The sequence below is a fragment of the Nothoprocta perdicaria genome, unplaced genomic scaffold, assembly GCF_003342845.1.
Source record: "Nothoprocta perdicaria isolate Ctin4 unplaced genomic scaffold, notPer1 scaffold_290, whole genome shotgun sequence".
NCBI lineage: Eukaryota > Metazoa > Chordata > Aves > Tinamiformes > Tinamidae > Nothoprocta > Nothoprocta perdicaria.
In genome coordinates this window covers 55,080-75,089 of record NW_020455522.1, presented here as the reverse complement: position 1 = coordinate 75,089, position 20,010 = coordinate 55,080, and the positions used below count along the sequence as shown (strand labels likewise).

Sequence of the window (20,010 nt, the reverse complement as noted above, 5' to 3'; positions counted from 1 at the left end):
CGCTCCCGCGCGGGCTGCCCCGCCTTGGCCCTGCGGCTCCCTTGGCTTTGGTCCCTTGTCCTTTCCCTCGGGACCAGCCCAGCCGCCGGGAAGGGCCATGGCGCCGCGGGAGAGCCACCCTGCTCAAAGAAGGATGCAGGCATCTATTTGCCCTCCGTTCCCTCTGCGCATCCAGCATGGGGCTTCGGACCACGGCGGTGACCAGGCCATACGGAGCCTAGCAAAACGCTTCTTTAGGTTATGTAGGATACCTCGAAAAGCTGAGCTTGACATAGATATCACATGTTGATGTAATCTCGATTTAACCTAATGCCCCTGAAACATAACCAGAATCTGAAATTTTAGTTTTATAAATCTTGCTGTCTGGGGGGGAATAATGGCTCCAGCTCCATGGGACTCAATTGCTTAGAAAGAGAAATGAAAAAAAAAATGTGAACACCCTTCAGACCTGGTGTAGAGATTATTTCGGCTCTACTTTAACATTAACTATGTTTTACAGTTTGATATTACAGGTGTATATATAGTTGATGTGAGCTTGCATAAATTTATCTAAATTGATTCAGAAGACAAACACTCCTAACCTTTGAGAACAGACGAGAGAACGACTTTTGAGGAGAGAATGACCTTTTTTTGTAGCTTTTTGTCATGCTTGAGGCAAAAACGATGACGGTGTCTTTTATAAACTGCGCCATTGAGGAGGAAATGTATTTTTTCAGCATCTGGAGGATTGCCAAAGAGCTGTATTTTATGAAGGGAAAAGATGAAGATACCTGATGCCCTGATTGTTCAGTGACACAGTATCTCTTTGCATCTTTATTGTTATTAAAGAGCACTAATGAAGTAATTAGTTTATGAGCTAAATTTTTAGCAATTTGTAATTTGTAACCAGAATTCAGTGGTTTGAAGCCAACGGGACGGAGTTCCTTTTATTAGATTAATTTCCAGCGAGGGTTTTGATTATACGCTGACATATGTGTCTGCACCATTTGAGCAAGATAAAGTATTTCTTGAGCAAAACATTCCTACCTTGAATCTCAATCAGAACAAATTGTGTGCTTAATGGTATTCTAGATGAAAGCTAAAATCCTGTCAGAACTTGTCAAATAATAAGCACAGGTATCTTTGAAAATAACCTTGAGGTCAGTTTTCGAATAAGTTGAAAGCAGATGAGCCTTGGCAGCCTGAAAAGAGATCGAATCCATTATTCAGATTTTGTCATTAGGCTTTTTCTTGGAGACGTCATTAGGGAACGTGTTGCCATCTTCTCCTTTGCTCTGGTGCTTGCCTGCTGGTGAGCTGGTCCAGGGAGATCAATCGGCAGAGTGTAACAAGAGTGTGATTTCTTTATGAGAGGGAAAGGAAAAATAAAGAGAGGGAAAAGAGCTGTTTTCTCTGCCTGCACTGGGATGAGGTGTGCGCTGTTGTGAGTACAGAGGAGATGGAGGGATGACAGGTTGGCTTGGATTGCTAGGGAGCTGCATCTCTGCTGCCTTTGGGAGCCGCATCCCGTTGCTCTTCTGCTGCCTCTCCTCCTTTTTTCCCCAGCAAGATCTAGGTCAATGCCTTTGGTGTCACTTGTTTTTAAATCCCTCTATTATTGTGGGTAAGATATTAAGGCTAAGCGTGAAGAACGGGTATTTATCAGAGTGAAGAAAACTTTCAGGTAGCTTGGGAGAGGGGAAAAAAAAAGGGGGAAGGAGGAAATAACATAACTGGGATTTTCATGGGGCTGCAGTTTTGGTTTCTCTCCTGAGCAGTGTCGGAGTGACTGATTCATAACATTTCTTTGCCCAYTAGCTTTCCCCACAGTGAGTGCACCCATCTGAAGGGGACACAAATGAAATATTTTTGCCCTATTGGTATCAGCTTATCGACACCAGATGCCATTTGTTATAGTCTTTTAGATTCAGGCAGGAAAGTGGCTATGGTTAAAGGCAGCAGAGAACTGAAGATCTGCAAAGGTAACATGATGAGCAGCCCAGCCGRAGGGATTAGAGCCCAGGTGGAGATCAGTGGTATTCGATATCAAACAGGCTGTGATGAACCCATCTCTTTTATTTCCAGAGGCTGCACAGGGGAGTTCTCAGAGACCTGGAGCGACTCAGTCAGAAGGAGGAAAATATTCGCCGTTTAGAAGAGCAGATCGCTTTGACGAAGCAGCTCAAAGAAGAGAGAGACAAGATGCTGCTGGAGGAAGGGTCCCAGCACTCCTAGGCACGGGCCTGACCCCTCGGAGTTTGGAGGGTGGTATTTGGCAAGGTTTGCTCTTGCAGCTCCCAAGAAAGTGGAGATAATCCGTGAAAGACAATTGCTCCCAGACACATTCAAAAAACTGTAGAGCCTCTGTCTTCAGCACTTCTTCGTATGGAGGCYGGAGTGGTGCGTGCAGTGTGAAGGGTCTTGTGAGCGTGGCGAGGAAGGGCCCTGTCTCCTGCCAACGCTGCCTTGCTCTGTGGGCTGGAGGATGGCTAACAACGTTCACATGAGCGGGCTGCTGAGTCGCCACGATGACGAAGCGACGCGGACGTCGACCTCGGAAGGTCTGGAGGAGGGTGAGGTGGAGGGGGAGACCCTCTTGATCGTTGAGTCCGAGGATCAGGCCTCCGTGGATTTGTCRCACGATCAGAGTGGAGACTCTCTGAACAGCGACGAAGGAGATGCCTCCTGGATGGAGGAGATGTCCTATTACTGCGAGAAGTGTCAGAAGTGGATACCAGCCAGTAAGGAGGCTGTTTTTCTTATTTCTTGTAGTGCTTCCCATTTCCAGATCGCTCTGGCTACCCTCAAAATACAGTGTGTGAGTCTCTCAGCTGGCTTCAAAGTGAGGCAAACTGGTTCTGCTCTCCATTTTAAAGGATAGCTCTGTTTAGCCTTATTTCATTGTTGGAAAGAAGTGCTCTTTGGGCATCATGCAGAGCCTGGTAGCCTAAGGCCATTTGTTGTGTTTGTGTGTGTTAGGGGCTTGACACCCATCAACCATAGGGGTGTCCAGAYCTGGCATTCCCCAAGGAGAAAATGAGACCATTTGTAAACTGAAAGCMAGCAATTAGTGAACAGGGAGCCGGGAAAGGGCTTGGGAAGCAGGAGCACACGCTTCCCAGTCCCGATCTCGGCAGCTTGAGTGACTTCAGCCAAGTGACTTTGCATCTCACCCACCAGCCAGTTCAGGGTCACAGCTGTTTCTGCAAAGGTCTGCAGATGAAAATGGTTCTGTAGGTGGTGTTACTTCTTCTTTCTGTCTTTCTGTCTTTCTGTCTTTCTGTCTTTCTGTATTTCTTTTTCTGTTGCTTCTTTGGAATATATGACTAAACCTCGACCTTAATGGTTTCCCGATGATATGAACTTAATTTTGGTTTCACTGAGACATGTCAAGCCTTTAGCAGCTTTTAGAGGCATTTCGAGTGGCTTGGATCACTTGATCTCTGCTACTGCTATTAGATGTATTTTGTTTGTTAAGCGATAGACTTGACTCTCTTTTCACTAATCTAAATGATTGAGTTTTTTGTTAAATCTAAAACCTGTGTATTGCTAAATGCTGCTTTGTGTGCGAGTGGTGAACTCTGCAGGTGGTGCCTACCTTGCAGATACTTCAGCTGCCCATTTTGCCATTTCAAATTCACCGAAAGTTGCAGGCAGGGTGGAAATCTCCTCTCAAAGGCAGGTCAGCCAGTGTAATGGAGCCACCATAGTACTAACGAGATACAGTGAGGAGCAGCTAAAGAGATGCTTTAATTTGAAAATGATGAATTTCTATCTAAAAAAAAAAAAAGGCACCTGAGTCCAAGGAGCATGAGATATTGCATTGGAGAACACTTAATTTTACATTCAGTTTGTCCTCTTTTACCATGATGTTCCTCTCTTTTGTTGCTGTGTTACAAATCCAAAGAGCAGAGAGAGCTGATAACGGAGCGACAGTAACTAGATACAAATGTGTAAAGTAAACAAGGTGGGGGAAAAAAAAAGGAAATCCAGTTCTTTTTACTGTTGTTCAGTTAAAGTGATCTCAATTGTTGCTTGTGAAAGTTGCCAACAGCCTTGAACAAATACCCTCTTTCTGTGTTGAATTGCCCTCTAGAAATTCTGCACTTCTAGCAACTGTGGTTTTTCACACCAAAGACACAAATGCAACTTTAATAGCCAAATTTTGCAGTTCACTACAGAAGTGGAGCAGCCCAGCAGCATTGAAAGAGGCTTGATCTAGTGCCACAGCGTAGTAAAGAGGTGCAGTGCTGTCAGGAAACAGCCTTTTTGCAGGTGCAGTTTCAGAAAGGCTGCAGTCATAAGTTTTCCTGTGGCTTGTGATTTTTTTTTCTTTTTTTAAAATTACTCATTTGTGCAAATTTAGAATTTCATATTCATCTGCTTGTTCTTCCTTTCGTTTTGCTGCTTCTCTTTCATTTCTTTTTTTTCCTCCTCATGCTCTGCAAGGGAACCATGGAATGAAAACCTTTAACTTTTGGACGCGTGGGCATTTACRGTTGGCTCCATCCCAGCAGACCACTCTCATGCAGATAAAACTGCATTCAGCGTTGGCTTTCTGCAGCAAAGCACACACTGAAATGCTTTGCTGATTTGGGGCCTAATGCATGAACAGTAGACAAAAACCCACCTATTTCTTGATAATATCGTTCCTTACTGTCCACTAAGGCCATTCATTTGGCTCGCAGTCTCAAGAAAAGAAGATCAACCCCTGAAAGGAGTATTAAGCACCTTGAAGTTGCACACAATGTCTAATGTGCAAGCTGCTGCAAGCAGGGATTGACAGCCTTGGTTGGTTAGTGATGTGTGGACAGGGAAATGGAAAGAGCAAGCTATAAAATCACATAACAATTAGTGGAAAGGTGACAAGAAAGAGAAAGCTTGTATATCCCCGTGGCCTTTACAGCTGCATATCTTTTACAGGTGGGCTTTTTTGGATAGAATGCAAAACTAGTTATTTACTGAGGTAGGTTGTTTAGCCTAAGGGAGCAAGAGGGAGTGAAAAATGCAGAGCAAACGAGCAAACCCTTTGGCTTTTTACCTGTGTCCAGAAGTTAAGCAGGGCACCTCTTCTGAGCGTTTGTGCGTTTCAGTGATCACTGCTGATCTCTGCAGCAGGAAAATTGCTCCGTACTTCAGTCATCACCGTGAAGTGGGAAATTTTGTAGGAGATGTCTTGATCACTAGGCTCCAGGAAAAGGCAAAATTTCTTTTCTGCCTGATCTTGTAGGGAACCTAAATATCCTTTACATCATTTTTTTTTTCTACCAAACCACATATAACTTGCTCTTTTGCCTATTTGTTGCAGGCCAACTGAGAGAACAGCTCAGCTACCTCAAAGGCGATAACTTTTTCAGGTTTACTTGCTCTGACTGCTCAGAAGATGGGAAGGAGCAATACGAACGGCTGAGATTAACATGGCAACAAGTAAGTAGAAATATTTATGCTAGCCAAATAACCACAGGACTTTATAAAATTGTTGTTTGTTGTGCATACGCTACCAGGAAGATGAGGATTGAGTAGAGATAACAAAGAGAGACATCCATGAACTTCAGAAATTAATTAGCTAAGTGTTGCCTGCGTATTAGAACTTGAGCGCTTGGCAAGTAGATTGGGAGGTAATCATACAAACCACATTCCTCTCTTTTTTGTTGTTGTTTTGGTTTATTTTGTTTTTTTTTCATTCATGTTGCTCCTGAATTCATGGCCCTGGGCAGGTTTGGAAAAAGCAAAGCTCATGCAGTTTGCCTGCTAGGCATGAGCAGTTTGTGTATGCAAGCGAATGTAAAGCTAGTGAGGTGGCAACATATAAACAGAAAGTTTGCCAGCTCTCCGAACACAAAGTTATTTCTGCTCTCTGTGATCTGAATGAGTTATGATTTGGCTGCCTACTTGCTCGCAGTAGTCCTTGCWGGTATTTACTGCTGAAGTTTCCTAAGGCAACGTGCTCCTTTCGTCCTGGGGAAGCTGCTAAGGTTACTGAGAGCTCTGGGACCTGGGACTCTTCAGGTGAAAGTGCTGTTTCATAGTGCTCTTGTTATCTAGAGTTACCACTACTAGCATGGCAAGCTGTGGCTAGCAGAACAGCAGCATTTATTGCCAAATTAACAAAGCAAAGGCTACTAGCATCACACTCTGATTTTTTTTCTGCTAGAGTAGGAGGAAAATGATAAGGAGAAGGGAAAGACAAATTCAAAAGAAAGACTGAGAAACAAGTGTTTGCGAAGTTCTGAGACACTGTTTCACCTGAATTTAGAGGTGTATATTCCATAGAGGAATAGTTTTCAAACCAAGAAGGAGAAGGCAGAAAGAGGGTAGGTGGAATGCTTAAGCTGCCCGTATTTCCTCATTTTGGCATCTGCAGGGATAAACACTGTGAACTACAGCCCATTGCTAGGAGAACATCTCCCCAAAACTATATTTGAAACCTTTAGGAGAGAGAAGAATAGGTCCCTCCTGGAACTGGGAGCCAGCTGAGCCTGTGTGATTATTGGGAGGTGATTTAAGCCTAGTTGCACTGTTTTGTGTGTATTGAGTGAACTGGTTAAATATAATTAACAGTTTATCCTCTTGGACTTACTCATAATGAGGTGTGATATTTCTTTTGTCCAATTTGTCTTTTTGTTTAGGCATATGGTAGGTCAAGCTGAATTTAACTGTGGATAAGCATGTGAATAAGCTGTAAATGGCTTAGATATAATGAAGCGCATGTGGAGAAAAGGATGATTTGTGGGTGCTCAGAACTATAGATATTGCAATTTTTCAAAGTGCAATGCAATTTCAAAATTTCAAAGTGCAATGCAATATTGCAAGCAATTTTTCAAAGTGTTTAAYGTATGTTACTTGAAATGTAACAGTGGCTATCTGGAAAGATGACTGTCTTTTCATTTCTGGTGGATTAACAAGTAGAATGACTTAGAGCCCTTTTATTATTACTGTTTTTGGACACATTTTTCCCACACTAGTCATATCCCAGCCGTGATATAGTTCTTTTATACTACACTCAGGCAAAGGCTTGTATCTCATWATAAACATATGTAACTAAGGAGCTTGTTATCCTCCTGACATGGAGGAATCGCCATGTATAATAATAAATAATTATACATACATCTCTTATGTATGTATAATTGGAAAAATGTGTGGCTAACAAGAGAGAAGAGTATGAAAGCGGGAAGAAGATGGATTACAGAAACTGTCTATGAGGTTATACAAAAAAAAAAGACATTTAAGAGGATGCAAAGTTTTTTTGTTTTGTTTTGTTTTCCCACCATGATATGATATAAATGAATTTTTTTACTTCTGACATTTTCTTTTCCAGGTTGTCATGCTGGCAATGTACAATTTGTCCCTGGAAGGAACTGGCCGCCAAGGGTACTTCAGGTGGAAAGAAGATATTTGTGCTTTTATTGAGAAACACTGGACTTTTTTGTTAGGGAACAGGTAAAGATATCAAGGACATCTCTTATTATGCTTTGTTCTTCAGAAAATGGGAGAAAYTATTATTAAGAACCTGAATATAGATGTGAGGGGTAATTTTGGAAACTAATAAACGTTTTCCAGCAAGGGGAAAGAAACAGGAATGTTGCACAAAAGCAACACAGACACATATATTTTTGGCATATTACCTACCTTTCGGTAGTATAGGAACCTGCAAAGTCAGAGTATTTCAGTCTTTTATAAATTGTCATAATGCATGGACTAGTTCTGCTATCATATATATTATATATATATATAATGTATGTGTGTGTATATATATATATGCTGTATGTATGTATATATATGCATATATATAGACATATATATATATGCTGTCTATATATAAGACAGTACCACGTTTTTCCTGAACACACTGAAGCTGTCAAAAACAGAACTTGCTTTTTAATGCATCTGCATGAAAAGGAATGGAGCAGACACATTGTGGGTTAGGTTGATTTCCCAGGCGTTTCCCCCTCTCTGGGATTTCTGTGTTGTAAGATCTATTTTCCCTCCCTAGATGTGTCCTTTAGCATCTCTTTCATGTCTTCCCCTGTTCCCTGCTGCCTTTGAGACCTTCCCCGTGGGGCTGAGCTCCATCTCGCTCTCATGAAATCCAGGTGAACCGACGACCTCTGTGGGCTGTGAGCTCCCTTCCTTGCCTGGATCTGTGCAGTGCTGGAGTACAGGGAGCTGAACCCTATGAGTAGCAGTTGTAGAAATGCTTTGCTCTCCTCCTTAACATATTAATCTGCTGCTGATCTAAACTTTAACTCCATGCTCCAAACTGGGGCATTTGACTTTAATCCTTCCCCACTGAAGAGGCGATGCCCCCAGATATCTAATTGCAGTATTCAGGCACCTGCTCAGCTCTGCCTAGCCCCTGAATACTGATGTCTTTGGCAGTGGAGATGTGCAGAAGCAAGGAGGAATCCTGACAGCCTGTGCAAAAAGTGGCTTTAAACCTGATGATCCCTTGTTCAGGCGTGTATCTCGCTTACTGCCTACAGGATCCCCTTTCTTGGAACTTTCTCACTCGTTCTCCCCTAAGGGACATTGAAGTGAGCCCTGTGACCAGATCTAAGAGGAAGGAGCTGTGCCTCCAGTGCGTGGCAGATACACTGCCCCATGACGCAGACGGCATCAGTGCAGCTCCCTGCTCCCCAGGCTTCCAGAACAATTCAGGGAATGAGCCTGGCTCATGTTGCGTGACCAGTACAGATATTGCTCCCCATGGAGCAGCGTTGTAGCAGCAGCACAGACAGGGCTGCAGAGCTGAGCTTCTGACAAGCCTGTGCTGTCCCCCTCTTACCTTGACGTCCCCTGCTCCCCAGTCGTTGTCCTCAGTGTTTTCTTTCTCCTGCTGCTGCCTCTCCTCCGCAGTGGCTGCAGCTATGGATTCAGGCAAGTGGAGACCAGTTGAAAGTGAAGCCATCTGATCCCAACCATCTTTGTGAATTCAGCCCTTGGGATCCTATCCAAAGGCTTTGGGCACGTGTTTTGCTAACTGGACTGAAATCACAGAGTCAGGGCAGTTAGGGCAGGTATTTACGTTACGGTTCTCTTTCCTTCTGCGTGAAGTGACACTTTCATCCCTATATCTTCCCCTTGCCTCTCCCATCCCATGCAGCCTGAGTCCTGTTTGCTGTCTTCAGTAATGGAATATGTAACACTGAGTCAACACAGCTATCTCTGGGCTCCTGCTCTTTTGTCATTAGAGAGCTCTTAGGTGAGTAAGTTAAACGAGTGTGTGAGTACTTGAAAGACCAGGGCTCCAGTGGCAAGGCAGACCTGTCCTTTGTAGGCTCAGCTGTAGTTGCAGGGCATTGGCAGGACTTGGCTTCACAGCACTCTAGATCAGAGCCCATCCATACATCATACAATACTTCAGAGCAGTGCTCTGAGATGGAGCTCATGAGTTTTTCATCTCTCTGAGCCTGGGGGATACGTGAGGACATGAGCAGACACTGGTGTCAGTGGCAAAAGCACATGGCCCTGGCAATCTTTGTGGCGGGAGGCTCCATGATAAAAACAGAGCTAGCAAAGGGTGACTTATCATTCTTCTTTCCCTTGTTCCTCTATAGGAAAAAGACCTCGACATGGTGGAGCACAGTGGCCGGCTGTCTTTCTGTAGGAAGCCCCTTGTTCTTCCGCTCAGGAGCACAGGAATTTGGAGAACCAGGGTGGTGGAAGCTTGTTCATAACAAACCCCCAACAATGAAACCTGAAGGAGAGAAGCTGCCTTCATCCGCGCTGAAGGCAAAAGGTACCTATTTCCAGGATGAGCATGAGGCTCCTGTCTGGGCCTGGTGCTGGGAGACATGAGAAAAGTTTMTTTAAAACAGTGTAGTTGTGTGTGTGGATAACAACACTGTTTTTTCTTAGTTCTGCTCTACTGGCATGGGTGATTTCAGAGGACTATACTGCCTTATGAGACGCAGTCCATTTTATATTAGTCTCTCTTTGCATTTGTAACTGTGATTTGAAGCCTTCTGAGCTTTGTGCACCTGAATCTATAATTTCCGTGCTTACTCTTTATCCTGGGAAGTTTTTTTTCTTTTGTCCAAACTAGATGCAATTTCCCTCCTGTGCAGAGGAGCAAGATTGGGGCTTAAGAGGAGGTTTTAGTGGACTTTGTTACAAGCCTCAGAGTGAATTTGTTTGATATTTTCAAACTTTAAGGGTTTTAGCTAACCAGTTTTTATGACTGTATGGTATGTATATAGTGACTGCAGGGACTCGGTGTCTGTTAGAATGACCAAACTATTTCTTTAGCAGCTTCCAAGCCACCCCTGGATCCCATCATTACTGTGGAAGGGCTTCGGAAACGGGTGAGCCGCAATCCCGTGGAGTCCGCCATGGAGCTGAAGGAGAAGAGGTCTCGCACGCAGGAAGCCAAGGATATTCGGCGAGCCCAGAAGGAGGCAGCCGGCTTCCTGGACCGCAGCACGTCCTCCACGCCGGTGAAATTCAGCAGCCGAGGCCGTCGCCCTGACATAGTCCTCGAGAAGGGAGAGGTCATTGATTTTTCCTCCTTGAGCTCCTCGGATCGCACCCCTCTGACAAGTCCGTCTCCTTCCCCATCTCTGGACTTCTCCGCTCCTGGAACTCCAGCCTCACACTCGGCTACTCCCAGCCTGCTTTCGGAAGCGGATCTCATCCCAGATGTCATGCCACCACAGGCCCTGTTTCATGGTGAGAGATGCTGTGTTTTCCTTTTGTTTGTTTAACAGGAAGCTTAGTTTTCAAGCAAGACATTTTAAAAAAGAGAAGTTCCCAATGACTGCAAGATTTTTTCAAGACTACATGAAAACTAACTGATAAAATTATGTTTTGTCTTAACTGCATATGAATCTTGGTTAGATTTTCATAGTTCTAGTCACAGCTTCTGAGACTAGAAGGAACCACCACTATCTTCTTCTCAAGGCATCTTGGATGCCTCAGAAGAACAGTGGGCAGAGGATTTCACCTAGCAATTGCTGCAGCATTCAATGCAAGTATTTTATTGCAGCCTGAAGTACACTGCTCTATAACTCTAATTTTGCCTTCATTGCCTCTTAAATGGCTGGACTTTTATTTTCACAGCAGTGTTTCTGTAGTCTGGTAAGTTTAAACATGGACAATTAACAGTCCCAATTAAGAGGCGTCAAATTTGTGTCACGTCACAATACACTTGTTGAGGCTGAAAGCTGATAGTTCCTTGAGGAGCCAGATCTCATTGTAATGGAAAAAAAGGAGAGAATAAAGCTCTTCTTGTGGCAAGGAAAGAAAMAAAATAATCTAGTTCTCTAGGCAGGTCGATCCTGTGCCTGTGTAACTCCTAATCATTCCCTCAGATTAAACTGAATTTCTCCTGGGTACACTAGCTGAAGACTTAATTTACCACCTTGGTCATTTGATACCAAATCTTCAGGAATTCCCAAGCAAACACTTAAATGAAAATACATTTTAAAATTTGTGGAGGAATTTGAGCTTTACAACTCAGGTGCACAAACCTTTTTGTCTACCAAACTGGAAGACAGCTTAAGAGGGGCATTGATTCTGTGTCCTGAAATTGGATTCCTAACGTATCTCCTTTCAGGCATCCAAAATCAGGAGGACCAAAAGTTAAACAGAAACTGGAGTATCTGGGCTAAACCTGCTTTATTTTCCTTTAGCAGAAAAGTCTTGTGACAACCTTCTTTGAAATGGGGCTCCGATATTTACATTTTCTTCCTGGCTTATTTTGATCTATTGAGCAGATGATGAAGAGATGGAAGGAGATGGAGTCATAGATCCGGGAATAGAGTATGTGCCCCCTCCAAGTGGAACAGCTGGGGCTGGGATAACGAGCAGAAAAAAAGTGAAGACAGCCGAGCAGATCAAGCAAGAGGTGGAGAGCGAAGAAGAAAAAGCAGAGAGGATGGAAGGCGATGGTGAGGATCCCGAGGAGCCCAATGCATCCCTGCAGGCAAGGGGGCGGGACAAGAGGAAAGCCCAGCTGGAGAAGGATGCTAAAGCCAGAGCCCCCAAGCATGTCTCTGTGAGTATCTATGAAGAAAAGCTGCTGCTGAAGAGACTGGAAGCGTGTCCCAATGCCATCAGCATGACCCCGGAGGCGCGGAGACTGAGGCGCAAGCTGCTGGTCAGGCAGGCCAAGAGGGAAAGAGGGCTGCCCCTCTTCGACTTGGACCAGGTTGTGAATGCTGCCCTGCTGCTGGTCGATGGGATTTATGGAGCCAAAGAAGGAAGTGGCCCCCGGGCCCAAGCGGGACAAGCAACCTACAGAACCACCAGCCAGGACTTCAGGATCTTGGACAGATACCAGGTGAGCGGTTTTGGATCGAAGGGAGCTTTGGGCACTAGTCAGTTTAGAGCTTTGGTGCAGAGAGCAACGTGTGCAGCTCATAAGCYCAGGCACTCGAATCTGAGAGTGCCCTATAGGTTAGTTTTGGGTGGGACCACCGTGTTGTAGGTGCACACCATCTTGTCACAGAAGGAAAYCCTTATTGCAAAAGCCCTTTTGTTTTCTCTCTCTGTTGATGCAATTTCTCCATGTTAAGTCATTGATAATCTTCCTGATGTGTTTTGGATTGTATTTATTTACATTTGCATATGCAGACAGTGCTGCCTGCCTTGAAGGGGTATCGACAGCAGACGACGAAATTTCTGTACCGACTGGTAGGCTCCGAAGACCTGGTGACAGACCACAGTATTGTCAGTCCTTACACATCTCGGGTCCTGAAGCCCTACATCAGGTACATGCAGTCAGAGACCGAATTTGCTCTTTGCTCGTGTCCCTGCAGCCCACGGAGAGGACACTTTCTTGGAAGCAGTGGCACTTATGCCTCGCTGCAGTTCTTATGGGAGCCCTGCAGGCACAGTGATTTACTTAGCTGAACAGCTAAGTGGCCTAGCATCAGGAAGGGGAATGTCTAAGAGAGGGGAAGTCAAGGAGGGGGGCACCGTGGGGCACCATTCAGTGCCAGTTACAGCTCTTCTTGGGTCAGAACCATCATTTTCCTGGCCATCCTCTAGAGATGGGCTGGCTGAATGTGCTCTGCACCTGGGGATCATCTTGACCTCTGATGCAGCATGGGTTTTTTGCTGAATTGGGTGCTGTTTTCCTGCATGAATGCTGTCGATTTGTTCCAAGTTGAGCATGTCAAGAAATACTTGATGGGCAGCACCCATTCAGCGGCAGCAGCAGCTACTATTGCTCACTGGCCTTTTGTGTTGGCTGTTCGTGTTATTGGCAGGCGGGACTATGAGACAAAGCCCCCAAAGCTCAGGCTGCTGGCAGAAATCCGGGCGTATCCACACAGGACTCATCCCAGCTGGAAGGCCGAGCCAGAAGCACCCATCGATTACTGCTATGTTCGCCCTAATCACATACCCACTATAAACTCCATGTGCCACGAATTCTTCTGGCCTGGTAAGACTCCTTTAGTGCTTGTTTTTATTTATTTATTTATTTGAAAATTTATTTATTTTTAGGAAGTAGTTTTCTTCAGAAAATAAGTGTTACTGAGCCAAAGTTTTCTTCAGTCTGTGTCTGATTTAGTTCTTACAAAACCACTGTCTGGTGTCTGTAGAAATGTAGCTGGGATGGACACGTGTAATTGGTGTCTTTGTCTTTTGAGATCGTATAGAACTGGGCAATAGGGCCCTAATTAACACAGCGCTTAAAGAAATTGGTCATTTAGGGTTTTACCATTGATGTCAGCAGGAGTCAACACCTGCTAACATCAAGTTATATATTCTGCAGAATCAGGGCCTTAAAGTAAGAAACGGTTTTGTCTGTAATGTTTACTGGGCTCCTAAGAAAGTTTCTTCCTAGTAGTTATAGCTTTGATGGGCCAGAGTGAAATCTGGGAGTTGCACTGACTGCTGCAGACTTCCCAGTATTTGCAAGGTATGGGAGAGCTTTGGTCTTGATTCCTCTGCATCCTCTCTTGAATGGGGAGCTCCCTGGGACAGTGTCTGTTCCTTACTGGAGGCCTGCAGTTGTGAGGCTGTAGTCTCTAGCTCCTCTGGAATAATATTAATAATTGTAATAATAGTGATGTTCACCTGCTGCATGGGTCAGCTTGCGCAGCACTGCGGACTGACTTGGAAAAGCCAAGTGCAAACAGGACACACCTTTATTCAAAGCAACCATTTGCTTTACGTTTTGATTAGCAGTTAGTGATTCAGCTTGTTTGTAGTTTGGCAGCGCCCACAAGCTGCAGTTGGGATCGGAGCTCTCTGTGCTCTTCCCTGTCCAAATGGCACATTTCAGAGGGAGAACCTTGGCCTGGCTTCCTTTTCTTCCAGAAATGCACAAAATGCTGCAGCTGTAACAAAAGCTGGATCCCTTTGTCACAGCCTCTCCCTTCTGGTTTGCTTCAGAAGCTCGGGGTAGGTAGGGTGGCACCCTGGGGACTCACCCTGTCCTGCTCAAGCTGAGGAGTGTGGGTGCATTGCATCCTGCTCCCGATAGACAGGCCCTGTTCCGGCGGGAAAGCTGCCACTCCCGATGGACTTTCCTGCCCGGTTCTGGCGGGAAGGCTGCCACTGCCACCAGGCTCTCTTGCTTGGTACACATTTTCTGAGGCTGGGATTCTGCGGCAATTGCACCTGGGTCTGTGCCAGTGGAGAGGGACCGGAGGAAGCAATTGCTCTGAAGACGGACCACGGGGCTTACAGCAACCCCAGGGTGGTGTGGACACAGAGGCTTTGGCTTCCCAGGTGCTGCTCCTGAGCAGAAAATACTGATTGAAGCAGTTTCCCCCCTCCTTCTTTCCCCAGACCTACCGTGGCTGTACCAGTACAGTGATACGTTATGAACCGGCTGGTGAACATGTTAATAATCCACTGTTATTCACTGGGTTAATTTTAACCTGAAAGAGTTTTCTGAGCCCGTTAATCACGTGGCTGCACAAAGCGGAGGGCTGGTGCTGCTGAGGAGGCCGTGCCTGGGACCGGCCACGCGGCTGAGAGGGCCTGGGCAAGTCAGCACCACGGCTCCAAGAGCTGTCAAAATTACAGGTTGATCTCACCTGAGTTTCAGCATTTGAGACACCTGTGATGCATGGCTGCTATAGCAGTGGATGGAAAGATGCTCAGAGAGGCATTTTGCATCCCAGATGCACCCTGATGTTTTCTAATAGTTAACCTTCTCTCATTGATTGAGTTCTTTAAAGTTTAGGCACTCAGCAGGAGAGTCCAAGCCTCAGTTCTTAACACTTTTCCTCCAAATCTTCAGAGTTTCCAAATCTCTTCACTGCCACCAGCACGCTTGGAGCAACGTAGGGCTCCTGTACAGACCTGCTCTGAGGCGTTTTGCAGTCAACTGCAGCCTTGAGATAATTAACGCTGCTCCCTATTGCCAATCAGTTCCTCCCACATCTTACACACTCCACCCAGTTCGCTCTCGAGCAAGAAAGTTAATTCAGCTGCTCGTTTGGGCCCCTTGCTTTGCTTTGGGAAATCTGGCATCTCGGGGGAGTGGTAAAGGCCACTGGAAAAACTGTTGTTTTGTTATCTCACCTTCCAAGTACATCAGTGACTGCYGCTTGGAGGCTGAAGGGAGAAGCTGCCTCACGGCCCAGATGAAGGAGCAGGCTGAGAGCGAACGGTTTTTGAYAGCGGTGAATTCCCTGCCCGAGTTCACAGTGCAGCTCCTCGGACAGCACCGGAGGAGGAAGCAGCTCCAGGGCAGGTGGAGAGAAGGGCTGCATCAGCCTGGGCAGCTCATGCTGGTGGTGAAGCCCAGCCTCGTGTCCACAGGGCTTGGAGAGATCAATGGAGGGAGATGGAGGGCTTGGAGATGGATGTGCTCCGCATCCCCCGGCCGCCCCTCCTCAGGCAGCTCCTTGGCCTTTGCAGGCTGGAGGAGTGAGGCTGGAGGCCGCCCTGGCCCGGGTGGAACAGGGCATAACCCAGCACACATTTGCACCTGCAAGTATCTTTGCCAACATGGATATTTATAACTGGCTCCTTAACAGAGTCTACAAGCATGGCTCAAGAGTACAAACTGGGGAAAGACTAGTTGGATGCTGAGATTGTGCGATTATTATYATTATTAAACCATTCCTTAAAACTGACTTCTTGTGTTATAGTTCCATCCTGAGATCTTTTCAGAGGAAATCAACTTTGTCCCCGTTTTCAAGCAGGCTTCTCTCCTTTGCCAGTCCAGCACCTATGATATCATTTGCAGAAGTCTTGTTTTGACTTCATGTTTGGTTGAAGCATCTCAGAATTACAGAGCTTTAAAGGAAAGGCAGAAGGAAAGAATTAAATAACTGTTATTTCCACCCACGGATGGCATCGTGTAGCCTGCTCTGCTTTCTGTTTGCGATGCTTTCAACTGCTGTTGGTCTTTCTCCCTGCAGGAATTGATTTGTCCGAGTGTCTGCAGTACCCAGACTTCAGCGTTGTTGTTCTTTACAAAAAAGTTATTATTGCCTTTGGCTTTATGGTACCAGACGTGAAATACAACGAGGCCTACATCTCTTTTCTGCTCGTCCACCCCGAGTGGAGAAGAGCTGGAATTGCAACCTTCATGATCTACCATCTTATCCAGGTAACGGAAAAGATCCTGTGTCTCTGCTAAAGAACTAGCTCTCCGCTAAAGAACTAGCTCTCCCTTCTTCCTTGTGGGCACGCATGCAGATGGCACAGTGGAAATCATGCTCTCCTGCTCCTTCCTTTTTCTGTTCCCTTACTCTCTTTATTCATCCACTTGTACAGGCTATCCACAGTCACCAGCCCACCTGAACATTTACAGGGCGAATTCACTCAAAAACCTTGCTCGTTAGCTATTCAGCATAAATAGATTTTTGACTGTTTTGGGATTCAGTTTTCCGTGGTCCAAAGTTCATAAATTTGGAGTATAGAGGAAAAAAAGAAAATATAATATTGATTAGGTTCAATTAGTGTCTATTACAGCTTCTGTTACCTAAACCTGGAGGCTTGTTTTGTGACCTGTGTAGCTGCACTAAATCACTTATTGATCGTAATCATTTTTTTCCCACCTCCACTCTGCTGGTTCAGGTCCAGCTGAGCTGAAGATAAAGAAGAAACGTGTGCAGCCTCATTCAAATTTGTTCAAACGCGCTTGTGCTGGGCTCTGTTCCACGGGGACACTGGGGAAAATTAATCTGAGATAACTGAAGGGGTGATATTAAAGCAGTTAAACTTCATTAAACTCATGAATGAAAGCTGTTGTTCAGGCATCGGGTGGCCTTAATTCCRTTTACTTAATTCAACTGCATGAAACCCAGCTTAATTTTAAGCGGGGATGCAGACAAACAGATGTCCTTTTCAGGACCCAGCAGTGCTTCTCCAGGGCCCACGGTTTTACCACTCCCTGAAATCTCTTGGCAGAGCTGCAGATGTGAAACATTCCTTAACTTGTTCTAGTCAAGAGGAGCCGCACTGGCGAAAACTCACTATAAAAGTTGCTTTTACTCCAACTCATTTGGCTGGAGATAGGTAAGGAGTGCTTGGCAGGGCCTCAGGAACAGTGATTTCTACCTTGGAAAAACAATTTTCACTGAGGGTAGCTCCTCAAAGACACCTGAGGGTAACTCTTCTAGCAGCAAAGCTCTTTGCAGTGTCCATCACTCTTCCCTCTACATGGTGATAGAGGCACTTAGTTCGCTAAGCCGTCGATTTTAAATTCAGCCCTTTATGTTTTCTGAACATGTTGGTGTAGATGAATTGGCCTTAACTACAGTCAATGAGTGTGAGGTATTAACACCCGGTAAGAACACGTCTTAGACATGAGCCAAGATTTGAAGGGTCCAAGAATTGCTTTTCCTCGGAATCATCATGGAAACTTCCTATGGGGTGTTGCTTAGTGTCTCCACTTAGAGTTACACGATGTCCGTTACACACAGAATTCTCCTAAATGACTGAGCGCACGAAAAATTACTATATTGGCATCTTTCTCAGAGAACTGCCAGGTAAATAATCCGGAATCTTTAAGGTAACGGTAGCAGTGTCTTTTTCTGCCTGAGCTGAATTCCCTGCCTTCTCAGAGGTGAGTGCGGTGCCCCGGAGGCTGGGCGAGGAGGTGGGTGGGATAGATGGAAATTCCAGCGCCACAGCCTTGGGGTACTTGGGTGCTGCTAGYGTAGTTGCAGAGAGTTCAGCTTTGTTTGCAGGCGGGGAGGAGCGCCCTGCCCGATCCTTTGGATCCTTTGGCACCCGCTGCCTTTTCTCCAGGCCATTATTGTTAAGCATTTGAGATTAGTGCTGTACACTGAGATTAGTTTTAATTAACAATTATTTAGCAATTGGCAAGGGAAAGATGACAAATTATAATCCAAAAGGCCCTTCTATGGTCAGCCCCCTTTCTCAGAAATGAAAGCTCTGGGAAATGSGAGAGTTCCCTTCATGTTTCAGCTGTTGCTATGTGTGGTAATCCCTGGTTTTTTTTTTTTTTTTCCCCTCCCCCCTGCATTTCCTGGGTAACTTGAACAACAGACTGTACGAAACTCTTCACCTCCACATTGCCCTAGAGGCTTTCTCATTCCCTCATTGTGTGTGTATATGTTTTTCTTAATATTATTTTYCCCCCTCCACTTGGCAGACCTGCATGGGCAAAGATGTAACCCTTCACGTCTCCGCAAGCAACCCCGCTATGCTGCTCTACCAGAAATTCGGATTTAAGACCGAAGAATACATCTTGGACTTTTATGACAAGTACTATCCCTTAGACAGCAAGGAGTGCAAACACGCGTTCTTCCTCCGGCTGCGCCGCTGAGCTGCCGGTGCTGGGAGAAGCCCAGAGCTGCCCTGGATTTGGGCCGAGGATGTTGAGAGGGCTGAAACACCCCGACACCTCTACCCCTGGGACCGACGATGCCAACAGCGCTGCGGTGTCTGCTCATTGTGCAAACTGAGGGCGCTGCCGTGTGTCCTCCAAGAGCAGGGGCCGCCTGGGACATGCTGGAACCACTGGAAGACTGAACGTATCTATGAGGTGTCTTTCTGCACCTATCGTTTTGGAGAGCCCCACGCACACAGCTTGCCACGTCAGGGGGGCTCTAGAAATCTCAAGTTTTAAAACCTGTCCAAGGAAAGTGTCACAGTTTTTGTTGTTGGTGGGTTTTTGGTTGATGGAAAATGAAGGACCTCTAGACTTAAATCATGTGAAGTGTTTCTGTGATTCGACGGCTGTGTTAGGAACCATGTTTTGAATCTGTGAAGGGAAATATGATAGTGCTTTGTATAGTTGGACGCTAACTTCAGGAAAGCTCTGCACCGGTCAGCACAGCGACACTGGAACCATTATGGGAATAAYGAAGAGTGTGTGAAGAGCGTGTGTTACATGATCCCCAATGAAGGGCACAGAGATGTCCTTGTCCTGCGCCCTCCCTGCTGCCTTCCCTTGTTGAACGTGTGCTAAACCTAAAGTTCTCCTMGTTGCTGGTATTTTGCCTTCAGGAACAACACATCCAGCACATTTGTAGCCAGGGGACATAGAACACTGCAGCTGCCACAGGCTGTTTTTTTGTTTCTTTTTTGCAATTTTGCTGTCCATCCCCTGGTTCTGTATGCGGAGACCCGTGCCCGGAGCTGCACCTCTAACCACGGGCCCACGCGAACGGGTGCCGCTGCTTCCCCCCAGGCAGGGACGCAGCTGGAGCAAAAGTCGGGACGGGTCTGAGGTGCAGCCCGAGCTCCGGGGATGCGAATGGGCCATCCAGAGCCTGGAGGTGACCACCAACGCACCCGCCAAGCGCCAGGGCCCCCTTTCACGTCCGTAGGGCAAGGAGAGTGAAAAAACTGAGAGAAACAACCAAGAATCTTAAATAAACGAGTTTCCCTGATCATGGAGTCAGTTTTCCTGCACCGTTTTAGCAGCTTAATGGTTTTAATCTGTGAGGGAACAATAAAGTGGCAGCGGGTTCTGCAACCGGCCAARCTCAAGAGCAGTGACCTGGATGCCAAGGTTGTGGGGTTTTTATGTGTGTGAATGCATGTGCATCGTCACTGAAACAAGAAAATGTTAGTACAAGAGGAGGGAGAAAGGACGCGTGCCCTCGAAACCGCGCGTGTTGTGGAGCTTTTGGGCAAAAGCTTTCG

The 20,010-nt window shown here is 45.9% G+C and overlaps 2 protein-coding genes across 3 annotated transcripts; both read left to right on the top strand.

Moving 5' to 3' along the window:
• Nucleotides 1–1,924: 1,924 nt before the first annotated feature.
• PET117 (PET117 homolog) lies at nt 1,925–2,349 on the top strand. Its single transcript, XM_026041736.1, has 2 exons — nt 1,925–1,961; nt 2,054–2,349. Exons 1-2 carry the CDS (start codon nt 1,925–1,927, stop codon nt 2,212–2,214), a joined length of 198 nt encoding a protein of 65 aa, XP_025897521.1. The 3' UTR covers nt 2,215–2,349.
• Nucleotides 2,234–19,591, top strand: KAT14 (lysine acetyltransferase 14). Of its 2 annotated transcripts, none has more exons than XM_026041717.1 (10): nt 2,234–2,720; nt 5,288–5,406; nt 7,298–7,419; nt 9,537–9,718; nt 10,231–10,647; nt 11,694–12,259; nt 12,553–12,689; nt 13,191–13,366; nt 16,308–16,498; nt 18,512–19,591. In XM_026041717.1, exons 1-10 carry the CDS (start codon nt 2,465–2,467, stop codon nt 18,683–18,685), a joined length of 2,340 nt encoding a protein of 779 aa, XP_025897502.1. In that variant the 5' UTR covers nt 2,234–2,464; the 3' UTR covers nt 18,686–19,591. The 2 variants fall into 2 exon arrangements, with proteins under 2 accessions (XP_025897502.1, XP_025897501.1); XM_026041716.1 differs by having other exon boundaries at nt 2,235–2,720; nt 10,228–10,647.
• Nucleotides 19,592–20,010: the final 419 nt, after the last annotated feature.

Excerpts from the sequence above, each read along its gene's own strand:
- PET117 (XM_026041736.1), top strand. The coding sequence starts at position 1,925 with ATGGTTAAAGGCAGCAGAGAACTGAAGATCTGCAAAG. Across the intron at positions 1,962-2,053 it reads AGAACTGAAGATCTGCAAAG|TTTATTTCCAGAGGCTGCAC; the intron begins GTAACATGATGA and ends GAACCCATCTCT.